The 15,052-nt window shown below is 51.1% G+C and overlaps 3 protein-coding genes across 3 annotated transcripts in view; 1 reads left to right on the forward strand and 2 right to left on the reverse strand.

The window, feature by feature from the left end:
• PNPLA7 (patatin like phospholipase domain containing 7) overlaps positions 1 to 4,482 on the reverse strand; it is a 132,630-nt gene extending 128,148 nt beyond the window's left edge. The window contains exons 1-4 of the mRNA XM_017835270.1: positions 4,419 to 4,482; positions 3,547 to 3,581; positions 1,071 to 1,136; positions 322 to 409 (exon numbers count right to left, since the gene is read on the reverse strand). Coding sequence (XP_017690759.1) covers positions 322 to 409; positions 1,071 to 1,136; positions 3,547 to 3,581; positions 4,419 to 4,467 — 238 coding nt within the window. The 5' untranslated portion in view covers positions 4,468 to 4,482. The remainder of the gene's footprint in view (positions 1 to 321; positions 410 to 1,070; positions 1,137 to 3,546; positions 3,582 to 4,418) is intronic.
• Positions 4,483 to 4,733: 251 nt separating this feature from the next.
• On the forward strand, positions 4,734 to 5,586 carry MRPL41 (mitochondrial ribosomal protein L41). Its single transcript, XM_017835321.1, has one exon. The coding sequence runs from the start codon at positions 5,084 to 5,086 to the stop codon at positions 5,489 to 5,491; it is 408 nt and encodes a 135-aa protein (XP_017690810.1). The 5' UTR covers positions 4,734 to 5,083; the 3' UTR covers positions 5,492 to 5,586.
• A 443-nt stretch (positions 5,587 to 6,029) lies between these two features.
• Positions 6,030 to 15,052, reverse strand: part of DPH7 (diphthamide biosynthesis 7) — a 9,526-nt gene continuing 503 nt past the window's right edge. The window contains exons 2-9 of the mRNA XM_017835319.1: positions 14,672 to 14,811; positions 14,117 to 14,204; positions 13,333 to 13,427; positions 11,668 to 11,834; positions 10,787 to 10,859; positions 9,959 to 10,024; positions 9,631 to 9,803; positions 6,030 to 8,502 (exon numbers count right to left, since the gene is read on the reverse strand). Of these exons, the coding sequence (XP_017690808.1) occupies positions 7,895 to 8,502; positions 9,631 to 9,803; positions 9,959 to 10,024; positions 10,787 to 10,859; positions 11,668 to 11,834; positions 13,333 to 13,427; positions 14,117 to 14,204; positions 14,672 to 14,811 (1,410 nt within the window). The 3' untranslated portion in view covers positions 6,030 to 7,894. The remainder of the gene's footprint in view (positions 8,503 to 9,630; positions 9,804 to 9,958; positions 10,025 to 10,786; positions 10,860 to 11,667; positions 11,835 to 13,332; positions 13,428 to 14,116; positions 14,205 to 14,671; positions 14,812 to 15,052) is intronic.

Below are 15,052 nucleotides of genomic sequence, written 5' to 3' on the forward strand. Positions count from 1 at the left end.
CTCTAATTCAATCATTTCTCATTACTGTAACAGTGAAATCACAGCAGGGCTGACATCATTTGCATAATTTAAAGCTGATAATAAGGCTGATCCTAATCACACACTGGAGAAATAAAAACCTCCAGCACCCTGAACGTGACAGTTTTGGATTCTGGGTTCAGACCTGGGTAAGTGAATCAACAAAAGTTCTTCACCCTTTTAATGCTGTTTTCCTGCAAGAGCCACCCCTTCACAGCAAACAACTACCACAGATTATTACAAAAATACTCAAGTTAGCTGGGAAAACTGTTTTTAAAACTTACTTAGTTATCAAATACTTACTGGATTGTCTCAGTCTTCTGTACACAACAAACACAACAACTGCAATAAACAGCAGTGCCACTGCAGCTCCAATTGCAATTCCAGTCAGCTGGGAGGGAAGTTTAGGGGGAAAGAAGTTAATATTTTCAACTTTATAAATTACTATGTACTTTTTGGAGGGCTGAGGCACACTGAGCTCAGTAGGATATCTAAAAGTCAAGCACGTTCATAAATACTTGATTTTTAATTCAAACCACATATGCAAGAAATTTAAGCTCTATCAGTGGCTCACATGCAAAATACTTCACATTTTTCTTCCCAAAGATCCATGAGCTGATTAACTCAACGTACAGGAGATGAACAAGGGCCTGGAGTGAGAGGACAAGGGGGAATGGCCTTAAGCTGAAGGAGGGCAGGGTTAGGTGGGATATTGGGAAGAAATTCTTCCCTGTGAAGGTGGTGAGGGGCTGGGACAGAATTCCCAGAGAAGCTGTGGCTGCCCCATCCCTGGAAGTGTCCAAGGCCAGGTTGGATTTGGGGCTGGGAGCACCCTGGTCTAGTGGAAGGTGTTCCACCCATGGCAGGGGGTTGGAACTGGATGAGCTTTGAGGTCCTTCCCAAACCATTCTGTGATTCTAAATAACAGGAATTAATTCCTGCCTTGTGCCCAGCGACAGCAAAGAAACAAACACTCAGACTTTGACAATTCCCGACAGTTCAGGAGAAGCTGCACACTCTGGATGCACAGCCAACCTCCAGCCATACTTTACCATAGTGGTGTGTATCCTGTCCTCCACAAACTGCAGCATGGGGGTTGCATCTCCTGGGATCCCAGCCTGGCACCAAAAGGAAGGTGAAATTAGTTTCCCACAACTGGCAAAGAGCCTCCACAAAAACATCTTAGTGCCTGGTCTGTCACATACCTTAAAACACAACTGGATTGTGTTTTTCAGCATCTTTCTTTGATTTTGCAAACACAAACATTCAGTGGAGAGGGGTTTTTAGGGGAGTTTTGAGCTGGTGTCAGTTCAACACGTTCTAAACAGCCCTAAACCAGGCAATAACTTTTTTTGGGGGTTTTAAGTTCTTCAGAGCAACAAGGATGAGAATGGAATGTAAAAGACTTCATGAGACTGAGAAAATAAGTCATAAATCAGCAGGTTAAAGTCATCATAAGAAGTAAATGATGCAAAAGCCCTGACCTCAGGTGGGCTGTCCTGGGACCTGTGCCCACCACTGCTTCTCAGGAATAAAACCTGGCAGTTAAAAGAACCTCACAAATGCCAATTTAAACTTAGGAGAAGGGGGGCAAAGGCAAAAAAAATACAACAAACAAGTGGTAAACAAACTCAGTAGAAGGAGATATGTCCCCCTGCAAGTCTTGAACCTGCCAAGTCCTTGAATTAAGCACTTCACACAGTTCTGGTAACAATTCCTGCCCCTGGTTCCAGACCTGGATGACATCTGAATTTAGCTTTGACACCAAGAGAAAAATGAAGGGCACACAGAGTCACCAAACTGGTCTCTCTCATAAAATTAATTCCAGTTCTACAGCACAAATGAAACTCCTGCCTGACCAGTCACCTCTCACTGTGCTCACTTTGGCTTCTCAGGTTGCTTTAACACAGCACATGGACAATTTATCTTCCCAACATGAGTCAAACTCTATCACTATTCTTATCAGACTATTATTCATGGGATTGTAGCAGAAAGTCAGAAAAATTTGAAAAAATCAAAAGCTGAAAACGTGGTAGCAACAGATACAACACCTGGTGACACAGAGACTTCTTGGTGTAAATCTACTGTGGTCACTTAATGTATTTCCCCTTGACAGTGTCAGGGACATGGACAGCTCTGCTGCTCTCCAGGCCTGTGGGATCTCAAATAACATCAAAAATAGTAGTTGCCAACTGACACTCACAGTGCTGCTCCAGGAGGAGGAGAAACAAACCCACGAGCAGAAGAACAAAACCCCACCATGCCCAGAGCGAACCCTCAGCCTCAACGAGGGAAAGAAGAAATTCAGAGCTCCAAGAAACACTGAGAGGTTCTTGCAAGGTTTTTACCAGTGAAAACATGATCCACCCAGACCCGGGGGTGGATCTTTTCCAGCATTGCCAATCCTTCTGGAAAAGCAGAGGAAGCAAAGCAGACAAGGTGAGCTGTTGAGACAACTGGGACATGTCAGCAATTCCTGGGCCATGACAGCACCTGGGGCAGGTGTGAGGTCATGGGCAGCTCCTCTCTGAGCAGGGCTGTGGCCAGCACCCAAATCCAAGGACTTCACAGGTGCCTCACACAGCCCCAAACAATTCTCAAACCCAAAACACCTGTGGAATAACCCCGAAAAATCCCTCATTCCATCAGAAAATGGAGCAAAGACCTGCTTAAAGGATGGATTAGCATAAAGAGCTTTTCTCTGCTTCTTGGTGTTGGAGTTTCCTTAAGAAACAGAGACTTAACAGGACTCAGCACCAACATGCAGCCTCATAGCTAATGCTCACACCCATCCAGAGTCCAGGCACAAACACTCAGCTCTGCTGAGAGTCCAACAACATCTCCTTGCAGTCCAAGGCAAACACTGAGACATTCCCTGTCCTGGGAGGGGTGGGAGAAGCTTATCAGCACTGAAAGCAAGGCCTTAAAATTGGGACTGCCCAAAACATCAGACTTCCTCCCTGCTCTGAAGCACCCAGGGTCACATGCCTTGTTTTGACTACAGAGACTGGAGTTTCACAAAACATTTTGAAGTGCTCAGGAGTAGGCTGTGTGTGTTTTTTAGTTCTGAGAACCAAAATAGAATAGAATAGAAGAACTATTTTGTTTTTCAGGACTGTGAAAAGCACCACATGCCTTGTTGGACCACGAGTTTCCAATTTATGGTTAAGAACAAATGCAAGGAGAGCAGGCTGCCAGAATTCTGCAGTTCTCCCTTCTTTAGGCTAAACCCATACAAAACAAAAGGTATTTAAACCATAGCATTGTGCAAACAGTTTAAAATACAAAGCAGACTATGAATGGTTTGTAGCAAATAAAAAAAATGTTTAAAATAATAAACACACAGATAAATGGGACCAATCCTGAAAAGTTTGAAAGGATAAAACTCTTGGAAGGAAAGGTTCCTTCAAAGTAAAAGCGCCTAAAGGCATTGCCCAAATGTTATCAAATTAGGTACAGCACCTTTCAGCTGCTGGAAACACTCCCAGGGAAATAAATATGCCAAAAAACAAGAGCAAAGCAAAGTACCTCAAGGCTGGTGCTGTTGTCTTCTTCAACCATGTCTGGAGGCACAGCAGGAACAAAAGCAAAACCAAAAAGAGAAGACTGAGTTAAGAGACGACCACACTCTCTGATCCAAGTTCTTGAACAATACAAGAACACAAGGGGAACAATAACTTTTTAACTTTATCGTTCCTTTGTGCTGAGCAACAAAACCCAGCAGGGAAGTGCTGGGGGACAGGGCTGTGTCTCCTAAAGAAACTCCTCCACAGCCACAGGTGTTCACGCACAGGACATCCCGGGTGCCCACAGCCCGGTGGCACAGCCAGAGCCACCTCGGGGCACCCGTGCTCCAAGGAAAAGGGAACACCGGGATGACACTGCCCGGGGCACACCGACACCGTGCGGGGCGACCGGAGCAGGACCGGGCTGCGGGGCAGGGCAGCACCGGGGCACCCTCCGGGTCAACCAGGGTAACCCTCCTGGTCAGCTCCGGTCAGCCCGGTTACCGTCCTGGTTACCCACCGGCCAGCCCCGGGTCACCCTCCTGGTCAGCTCCGGCCGGACCCGGGTCACTCTCATGGTCACCCCCTGGCCAGTCCCGGGTCACCGTCCTGGTCACTCCCCGGCCGAACCCGGGTCAACCCCCGGGTCATCCTGCGGGTCAGTCCCGGGTTACCCTCCTGGGCAGCCCCGGGACACCCCCGGGTCGCCCTCCCCTGCCCTGTCCCGTCTCGCCCAGTCACGTCTCGGGACGCGAGAGAGAAACAACAACCCCCCCTTCCGCCGGCACACCGCGACACCGGCGCCCGGCGGGGGCACCGCGGGGCCGCACCGCCCGCAAGGCCCGGGTCCCGCCGCCGCTCCTCGCCGAGCCCGGCACCCTGGCACGCCCTCACCTGCAGCTGCTGCAGCTGCTGCAGCTCCTGCTCCAGCCGCGGTCTCCATCCCGCTCCCAGTCCCGGTCCCGAACCGGCTCCCGGCACCCGCCGCTCCCCGGGCCGGGGCCGAAGGGCGCGGGGCGCACTCCCCGCCCGCCGCCGCCAGGGGGCGCCCCGGCCCGGCCCCCACCGCTGATTGGCGGGAAAGCCCCGGCCTCGCCAGGCCCCGCCCATCCCGCGGGACGCTCGCCGATGATTGGACCGAACAGTGCGAGGGGAGCATCGGCGCTGCGGATTGGCTGGTGTTTGTCAGCCAATGGGAGCGGGCGGTGTTGCGTGGTAGGGAGGTGGGAGGGTGGACGGGCCGCTCGGGGTCGTGAGGAGGGACTGGCCCCGCCGAGCCCCCGGGGCCTTCAGGGAGCGGCTCCGGCTCCGCTGACCACTCGAGTGCCTGCAGGGAGTGGCCTGGCCCGGGGAGCCCTCGGTGCCCTCAGGTATCGGCCCGGCTCGGGAGACTCTGAGTGCCTTGAGGGACCGGCCTCGCTGAGCCCCCGCTACCCTCAGGGAGCGGCTCTGGCTCCGCTGAGCCACTGAGAGTGCCCTCAGGGAGCGGCCTCGTTCTCAGTGACCAGCTTCGTCCTCGCTGAGCCCTCGATACCCGCAGGCCCGGCCCGGTGCCCGCCATGGGGCTCCTGTCCCAGCTGGCCCGCGGGCTGGTGCGCGGCGCCGACCGCCTGTCTCCGTTCACCAGCAAGCGCGGCCCGCGGAGCTTCAACAAGGGCCGCGGCGCCAAGAAGCTGGGCGTGCTCACCAGCAACAAGAAGTTCCTCCTCGTCAAGGAGATGGTGCCCGAGTTCATCGTGCCCGACCTGACGGGCTTCAAGCTGCGGCCCTACGTGTCGTACCGCGCCCCTGAGGGCTCCGAGCCGCCCGCCACGGCCAAGCAGCTCTTCGACGAGCTGGTGGCTCCGCGCATCGAGAAGGACGTGAAGGACGGCACGTTCGACCCAGACAACCTGGAGAAGTACGGCTTCGAGCCCACACAGGAGGGGAAGCTCTTCCAGCTCTTCCCCAAGAACTACGTGCGGTAGGGAACGAGCAGCGCCCTCGGCGGGGGCGAGGCACGACCGGCACTCGCAGGACTGGCTCTGGCACCGGACATTAAAGCAGATCCTTCCACCTTGTCCCTCTGCAATGTGTGATTTAAATCCTGGGGGAAAGTGGCCGTTCATTCCACACAGTCGTGCCTGGAGAGCACAGCCCTCCCTGGAGGTTCTCGGGGTGAGGGGCCTGTGAGGTTTCTAAAGATAAAGTACTGCAAAGTTTAAGAATTAAACTCTTTAAGAGTTAAATTAAGGATGAAAACGTTCACTCCGGGAGATGGGAGACATGTTCAGTGTGTGCTCTGAGCATCCAGTCTGAGTCCTGAAGGTGGTGTCTGCAAACCCCCATATTTTCGGGGCTGGGGAGGGCCAGGAGGGGTTGATGCTGCTCTGGCTCCCAGGTCTGAGTCCTGCAGCCCCAAATCCCCACACAAGTCAGTGCAGGGGCACAGGATGTGGGATCACCCACAGTGGGGGAAGGGAAGGCACAGCTTTTCTAACTCCAGTTAAACTCTGCATTTTTTACTTCCTGTGAAGCTCATCAGAGTAACAGTTATACACAGGGGGTGGTTTTCTGCCTTCAGCTTTGGGTGCAGCACCTCAGCCCTTCCTTTCAGAGACTTTCTTTCCAGCCAGGACACTTTGCAGGTGGAGGGGTTGGAGGATGGGGCAATGCAAAGCTGGGGAGCAGCAGATCCTGTGCCCTTTCACACCAGTTCCAGCTTGGTCTTCACCACGTCACTGCCCCCACACCCCATGTGAAGGCAGATTGTAACTGGAGTCTCCTCTTTTTTCTGAGCAAAGCAAGGACTGGCCTAAAGCCTAAACCAGTGCCCCAGTCTGGCCCCAGTGACAGCACTCCAGCTTTGCTGCCCTCAGGCTGTTTCCTCTCCATCTCACAGGGCAATAAAAAGCCTTACAAGCTTTAAAACAGAGCTACAAGGACACACCCTCCATGTTCCCAGGAAACTGGCTTGTCTGCTCTGACTCCCAAAGAACATTCACCAAGTGCCCTCCGAGCCTGAGCCAAGTTCCTTTGATTTTTAAACCTCAAAACAACCAAGAAAAATAAATCACTTATATTGGCTTTATTTTAGAAACGTCCAAAAATAGCATGTTTTGGTTTGTTGTTTTTTTTTAAGAAAAGCTCTTGTTTGCAGTACTAATATGAATCTTCATGTAACAGTGCTCAGTGTTTTTCTAAAATACACAGTCACCCCTGAGCAGGGGGTCTCAGAGCAGTCAAGTTCTCATCTGGATCTCATTTGGATGCAGCACTGTTATACAGAGATCTGTTGCTGGTGTTTCTTTTCCCCCAGACAACTCATCCTTTAGGACATTCAAAGACAAACCACCCAAGCTAAGACTTACTTACCTAGTTTAAGCTGGTTTTTTGTTTCTAGGGATAGATAAAATGCTCCAGAAAGGGTGTTTTGCTCATACTTCACAGTGAAAAAAGAAAGCTAATGGAGCAACCATGAGAAATCCTGCAGCCATTCCTGGAGGTAGTTTGGGCAATGCTGTTCAGGTTTTGGTTTCTGTACGTATTTTGAACTTAAAAAGATGTCAGGAAACACCACTTAGACTTTGTGGAGGTTTTGATCTTAAAGCTGTTCACCTTTAAAAAACTGAAAGATCTTGACTTTGGACCTAAATGTGGAGAGCAGAAAACATGAGCTGGATACAAGAGGCTGTGGGGGGCAGTTGAGTGGCACTAAATGAGGGCAGGGTCTACTACAGGGTTTATCTAAACCAGGCAGGGATGAGGGAAACTGCCAGCAGGGGAGGAGTGATGGGAAATGATGGAGGTGCAGCAGGATCCTCAAAAGAAAGGCCCTGCTCACCACAACACCTCCATCTGCACCTCCTCCTGAACCAGAATGGCTATTAAAAATCTCTCCAAGCACACTGCACTGTGCCTGGCCTGCCTGAGCTCTTCTCAAGGGACTGGTTTACACATCAGCCTCTGCTCAGGGGCTTTTCCAAGACATTCCGGGAACGTTCTGATCACATGCTGGGTCTACTCATAGCAGCACAGTCTGGTTTGTGATGGAAGGAGGAGAACAGGCTTAGCAGATCAATGTGAAATGCAAACCAGCTTTGAAAGGATCCAAATCTGAGGTACAAAGCCTGTGAGAGGAGGGCTGTCCCACCTGGAACCAGGACATTAAGAGAAAAACTAAATAAAGCTGTCTGTGCTTGACCACAGGCCTCTAAGCAAAGGGTTTCCCCTGTGCTGAAAATAAAACACCGGGAATTCCATCAGTGTGGGCCTTGAAGGACTCCCAAGCTCAGCAGTAAAACTGGGAAGGCCCAACAGGAGTTAGGCAGGGTGATAAGTTCAGCTGTCACTCTCAGTTCAGTTTTCCTGCCCCTCTCCCTTGGGACTGGTCAGTGCAAACTTTCAGCTGTTCTTCTGGATGGAGATCCAGGACTTGGCACGTCAGGAGTGGTCCCCAGGCTCATCTCCCACCTCCAGACATGGAGGATGTTGTCGTAGAAGGAGCAAGTGGCCACGATGCTCGTCTCCTTGGGGCTGTCTGGGGACCTGGCTGAGCCCCCACTGCTGTCCAGGCCTGTTCCATTGGGGCTCCTGGCTCCAGACTCAGGGCCACTGGCTGAGCCGGGATCTGGGCCTCCAGCCAGGTCTAAACTTCCCTTTAAGGCAGAGCCCCTGCCCAGGCCAGGGTCCCCACCCAGCCTGGGAGCTGCCCCCACTCCGAACGGCACGGCCGGGCCTTCGCTCTCCTCATCCAGGATCACATCAAAAGTAGCTGTGGGAGACTCATAAATTATCTTCAGGTTTTGGACCTGCAAATTCAGCCTCTCGTCTCCTTCCTCTGCTCCCGGGAGCTCCTCCGAAGGCTGGCACATGGCAGCAGGGTCGTGTGCTGCAGGCAAGGAATCCCTGGGACACAGCCTGGACCAGTCAGCCCCGTAGGCCAGGGAATTGTGCAGGACATAGGATGACAGGATGGCACATTCCTCTGTGTTCTCCGCTTTAAAAAAGAAAATAAAACCAGGAAATGAGCAGAAATCCAGTTGTGGTTTGTGGCTGCTCAGCAGCCACCCCAGCACTGGCTGTGTCCCATGGGAAGAGTTCTCTGATTATTGCCTTCTTCACCACAGGGTGAAGCGTTCCAGGAGGAAGGAGGTACTGACTCAGCCACCTCTCAAAGGCTTGGATTCTCCCTGGGCAGAAGAGGGTTTAACATGCATAAGCCTTAACAGCCTCATTATCCAAAATACCCTCAAAGGCTCAAGACAGACAGGAGTGATCACACCACAGTCTCCACTGAGCCAGGAACACACCTGGGAGATCTCCAAGCCAGGTCCTGGTTATTAATTCATTGCAGATATTCTTCCCATGAGCCATCAGCATTTCACTGACAGTAACTGGACATCAAGTTCCTGCCTTCCCTATACAAGAGAAATGTTACCCTCATTTCCTAAGCTGCCCCAAGGTCTGAAGAAACCCAAGAAGGCTGTAAGAACTGCATCTGTAATGTGAATGCAAACAGCTTTTTCATCAGGGAAATACCTCGCGATTCACACAAAGGGCTTATTCACGTTATTCTGGATTAACCAGGCTGCTTAGCACCTCCTCCCTGAGGCAATAACCAGTTCCCCAGCAGGGCAGTGACTCCTGCTGACAGGAAAGCACCACCCGACATTCAGAAGAACCTCTGTGAATCCTCACAACAAACACAAACTGGAATGGTTGTGTCAACAGGTAATCACAGAACCACTGAATAGTCTCAGTTGAAGGGACCCACAAGGACCATCAAGTCCAACTCTTAAGTGAATGGCCCACACAGGGGTCAAACCTTGGTGTTACTGGCACCATGCTCTGACCAACTGAGCTCATCTCACCAAAACCAACCCGTGAAAAGGAATTATGAGGGATTTACATATGAACAGTGACAGGGCCTTTGCACAACCCAGCAGGCCAGCAGTGAGGACAGAGCTGGGAAAGCTGGAGGAGTTACCTCAAACTGGAACAAAAGTCTATGGATATCACCTAGATGCTTCTAGAAAGTCAGAGCTGGAGCTCCCCCATGAACCTGGAGGCAGGGCAGGAGAGCAGCAGGGCAGCCCAGGAGCGTCTCTGCTCCCTGCACACTCACCCAGGCTCCCACGGCAGTCCAGGATCTTGAATCCGCTCTGCATGCAGGCTGCCAGCAGCACGAAATCACGTGTGGGGTGCCACTTCAGCCTCCACACCCCTCCTTCCACGTGGGTGTCAGCCAGGGGCTGCTTCATGTTCCTGCTGTCCCACAGCAGCACGTGCTCGTCGTAGCTGGAGACACCACAAACAGCAACACAGAGCATTTGGGGCAACAAGCACAGGAGAAGGTTAGGACAGATCACATGGGATTCCTGGAGAGGCAGCAGCGTGTCCAGGTAACAGAGGAGGTTGGTCACACCAGGGAAGAGCAGCTGGAAGGGACTCACCTGCCCGTGGCCAGGAGGTTCTCCCGGTGGGGACTGCACTGAATGCTGCACACACCCATGGAATGTCTGCAGGAGAGGGACAGAGCAGAGGGAACACAGCAATGCACAGCTTGAGAAGGGATTCTCCCTTGAGTTTTAAGGATTACTGCACCAAGGTGTCTCAGAAAGGAGAGGAAGGTGAGCTCAACTTCCAGTCCAGTGAACCCAAGCAGAGTTCCATCTACACAGTCCAGCAGCCTCCCCAGGGCAAAACTTACTCTCTCACAGTCTCTCAGCACAAGTATTTTCTAGTAATATTTACACCATAAATTGCTGTTCAGAGCCCTGAAGAATTTCAGCAGAACAACTGCATTCCCAGGAGACTTTACTCCCAACATTAATATTTCCATGGCAGCAGTGCCCAGTGTATTTTAAGGTTACATACAGAATTTCACTGGAGAGTTGTCTATATTGCTTTAATCATATTTTAAAACATGGAAAAAGAGAAAGAAAAGGGATCACTTCAAATAAGTGAACAGTGAAGAACAAAACATTTTCTAAAAAAAAATTCCATAATAAGATATCCAAATTTAACACATTAAAAAATCCCAAAATAAGAGTAAATCCTTCTCTTAGAAAGGATGCTTCTCTTGGAAAGAAACTACCACCACCTTCACCTGTGGAAGTCAGCAGTTATGCTGAAGGACATTGAGAAGAAAGTTTCAATCTGAAGTTGTCCTGATGGAAAAAACTAATAGATGCCTGCACTTCCCAAGGCAGGCAGAACCAGGACTCACTGGCACTGCACAGCTCTGGATTTGGCTTGGGAAGGGGCACAGTGGCACGTACCTCCTGCTGGTGAACACTGGAGCCTCTGGACTGCACCTGGTGTCCCAGCCCTTCAGCAGGCTGTCATCCCCTCCTGCCAGGGACAAAACACTGTGACCCCCAGCACCAGCCAGTGACAGAACAGAGCACTGAGACAAAGAATTCAGTCTGCAGCTTCCTCATGAGGGGCAGCTCCAACCTGTGGTCCCTGTGACAGCACCCAGGGAAGGGCTGGAGCTGTGCCAGGACAGGGTCAGGCTGGATCTCAGGGAAAGGTTCTTCCCCCAGAGGGTGGTTGGGCACTGACCAGGCTCCCCAGGGCAGTGGGCACAGCCCCAAGGCTGCCAGAGCTCAAGGAGAGTTTGGATGATCCTCTGGGGCACAGGGTGGGATTGTTGGGGTGTCTGTGCAGGGCCAGGGGTTGGACTGGATGGTCCTTGTGGGTCCCTTTCTACTCAGTGATACAGAGCTGATGCTTTCCAGCCCTGGGGTCTCTTAGAATTTAACAGACACACCAAACATCACACTGAGGTTCACAATATCCATCACCACAGAAAACACTTGCATTAACAATATCCTTACTTTGTTAAGAAAAAAAAAATTAGAAGTCAAAAGGACTGGACTCAGAAAGCTCTCTGTCTCTTTTGCACACTGCAAAGAATATAATCTCTTTTGCCAAGAGCCACCCAAAGTTCAGTTTACAGGGCACAGCTTCTCCTACTTAACTCCAACTACTCCCCACCATCAAGAAGCCTTTTACCCCCAGCAGAGGCTCCAGCTCTTTCAAGAGGTGTGATGAAAGCACACCCGACCCTGGAAAGTAAAATCCCAAGGAACACACATCCCTAAACAAGATGCCCCCTGCCCAACACCCCCAAAGAAGATTCCCAGCCCACACAGACCTGAATACACGATATCGGTGTCCCAGTAATTAAAAGCAGCAATCCATGCCTCAAATTTGTGAGCTTCCCACTGGCTCAGGACATGCACAGAAGGAGAAGATTCATCTATGGAGAAAAGGTTCAGCTTCCCCTCTGAATCACTGCTGATCACTCTCAAAGGACATCCACTACAGGGGATACAGGGAAAACATCAGGAATTACTGAATCGTGTTTGATTCGGCTGAACACTGACAGGAACTGGCAGCACAGTGGCAGGAGTGACACAGTCATATGATTCTTTTCAGCTTCAGCCCATCCCACCCTAAAATCAGCTGCCCCAGTGACCACCACTCCCTGATCTCACAGGGAGCCACCACTCACACCCATGGGAGGGAAGGAACCACCCTCGGCTCTGTCCTTCTCTGAGATGCAGAACTGGACTTCTCACATGCTTGAGATTACATCAATAAACAAATTCCACGTGAAGAGTGATTTTTTTTTCCTCCAAATTGGACTGGCAAGGACCTTTCAGAGTCTCTCCCCTCTTCTGGAGTACAAAGAAATGTTTTATTCCCCTGCTATCGAAGCACTGGCTGATCCCGACCTTTCCTGCTCTCTTCCTGTGCCACAGTACAGTTGCAGTTTCTGGACACGGTGACCTTGGAGCACTGGCAAAAGTTCTGCAATTCCCAGTGCACAGATTTTCTGACATTTCCTGACATGAACTAAGTCCCTTTTATTTAGTTGCTTGCAACTGCAGGTACTGCCCTGATGGCTCAGGGCTTCTTTCCAGTTCTACATGGAATGTTAGTTACACACTGAATCTCCCAAATTTCCACGTAAGAGATACAGGGTCACCCTCTTTCTACAGAGAAATTATTGGTTTCTAGGAGAAAGTATTGGTCTCTCAAGCGACAAAAGTGACAGGCTTTAAAGGCACTTTTCATCACTGCAATAATCGAATGTAGGGAAGGACGAAGTCTAGCTGGGAATTCTACTTATTCATTAAACAACATGCACAGAAACAGCTTTAATTAGCAAAACCTACTAAGTATTTGCCCTAGAGCATTAAGCAGTGCCTGCCTGATCCCCTCAGTTTCCAGCCTCACGCCAAAGGCACCACTCTGTTTGCACTCACAGGACACATTTACCTCCCCTCAAGGTACAGCTAATTCAGGGTATTTCTTGCAGTGATGCCGTTCCTGAAATCTCATGTATGAGTGTTTGGGAGGAAGGAGCCAATTCCAAATCAGTTCTCTCCTGTTTCTCACACATGTTTAAACTTCCTATGTGTGCTATTAGCAGCAGTTCTTAAGCAGAACTTCACATTAAAATTTCAGCTGTTCTAAAAGCAGAGTTGAAACCAGTGGATCCATCTGCATCCCATTCCAGTCTTTCCTTTTAGCAAAGGCAACAGAAGACATGTCCCTGGCTCACCTGCTGCCATTCCCCAGAGCACAACCTCACATTTGTTGCTGTTTTAGCCTTTGCTCTTGTTACAGTGGCCACAGTACATGTCTGTGTTCCTTTGTTACCCTTGCTCGGGAAACAGCAACTTCCAGAGCAGGACCAGGGACACTTGGGATGGAGAAAGTCAAACCCACTAGAGACTCATTCATCCAAGTCCTCAGCTTCTCCTGAAAGTTGTCCCCCACACACTGAGCCAGCCTTCACTCCCCTCCTCACCACTGCTCCCGTCCCGTGGACCAGTCCAAGGACAAGGCCAGTCGCTGTGCGCCGAGATCCACCCTGAAGCGTGGCTCCAACATGCAGCTGTTCTTCTACTGGAAACAAAAGGAATGGGTTAAGGCTGGGAAGACAGCAGGTCTGTAACAACGGGTGTACTGCTTATTCCCACTGCTTACTCTCTGTTTTCCAGAGACTGGTAAGCAGGAGGGTCCCACAGAACTGGATAATCACCCAGTACCAGCTGAGGGGCAGACATGCCCACACAGGATCCCACCCTTCTGCTGCCCATCTCCTACCAAACCACCCCTAAACTCTGCTTCCTCTCAGGGAATTATCAAGTGCAGGAGAAATGACAACCTGACTGTGGGATTCCCTTACAGACTTTGCTCTCTGAGAATGGTTCTGATCACTCCCTACTCACCACAAAAGAAACCCCACTCCAACATTCCTCCTGGCTTCTAACAGCTTTGCACCTCCTGCTGTTTACCAGTTAATCCATCCTTGTTCTCGAGTGACAGTTCCAGGGTTTGTTTCTGCTCCCCTCCTGCCTCTCATCTCCCACTGTGCAGGTGGGTAGAGCCCAGCCTGACTCTGGTGCCATGAACGAGTTCATAGAATTTATGACAAACATCAGAAGACAAAACAGGTGTTTAAAAAGCTAAGCAGACTGAGAGAGCCATGGAAACCATCCAGCTTTCCTGCACACTGCTAGTAAATATAGGAATGTATCAAATCTGGGCTAACACCAGCTACAGCAGCAGCAGGCGTTGCAGCCACCCACCTCACTTCCAGTCAGGTGGCAAAACTCCACGGCGCCTGTGGAGTTTGCAATGCCAACCATGGGATGTTCTGCAACAGGAACGTGGCACCTAAAAGACCAAATTAAAGTGATGAATGTCCACAGTTCTTCTATTTTAGGAGGAGAGCAGAGTCATAACTTTTATTCCAAGATGCACAAGGAGAAGGTACGTGACCAAAAAGATCCCCTGTTAAGAAAATCTAAGGCTCCTCACGTTGCCACAAGCCTGTGTGGAGGGGATTAGATGTAGGGGAGATGTACTATATGCCATTATATAAAAAATGAGGTACAAAATCACTGACCAGCTGCTCAACAAACGAGCAGAAGGTGCAACACAGCAATGAGGCACTCTTTGCTCACTGGAACAAACGAGAAAGTATTTCCCTCCAGCAAGTCAGGAACCATTTGGGTGGTAAATATAACTGCTGCTGCCATGCTAAGAGCCAAGAGAGATTCCCTTGGAGCCCCTGCTGTGCACCAGGCCTGGCTGGGCCAGGATGTCCAGGGTGGCACCAGCCCTGGCCCGTCCAGCATTACCATTTGATGTCCAGGACGGCGGCCGTGTCGATGCGCTGGATTTCGGTCAGTGGGATGTAGGGCTGCTCCTCGTTGTAGTGGTACAGGTAGAGGCGCCCGGTGCGGTCACAGGCCCCATTAGAGCTGCCTCGGGAATCGCTCTGTGCCAAACATCGGGAAGAACAGGGCGGGATTAGCCGTTCCTGCCGTTCTCCCGCGAGGAGGAGCTGGGCTGAGGCTCTCACTTTATCCCTTGAGAGATAAAAGCCACACAGCCCTGTCGGGGCCGGAGGGGCCCGCTCAGCCCCACCTCGAGCCACCCCAGCGGGACAAGGCACTGACCGGGCGCGGGGACCCGCAGCACCGGGATCGGGATCGGGACCAGGACCAGGACCAGGACCA

Source organism: Lepidothrix coronata, unplaced genomic scaffold (assembly GCF_001604755.1).
Source record: "Lepidothrix coronata isolate B3197 unplaced genomic scaffold, Lepidothrix_coronata-1.0 Scaffold254, whole genome shotgun sequence".
NCBI lineage: Eukaryota > Metazoa > Chordata > Aves > Passeriformes > Pipridae > Lepidothrix > Lepidothrix coronata.

What these genes read in the sequence shown, in the direction of transcription:
- MRPL41 (XM_017835321.1), top strand. Translation starts at nt 5,084, where the DNA reads ATGGGGCTCCTGTCCCAGCTGGCCCGCGGGCTGGTGCGCGGCGCCGAC.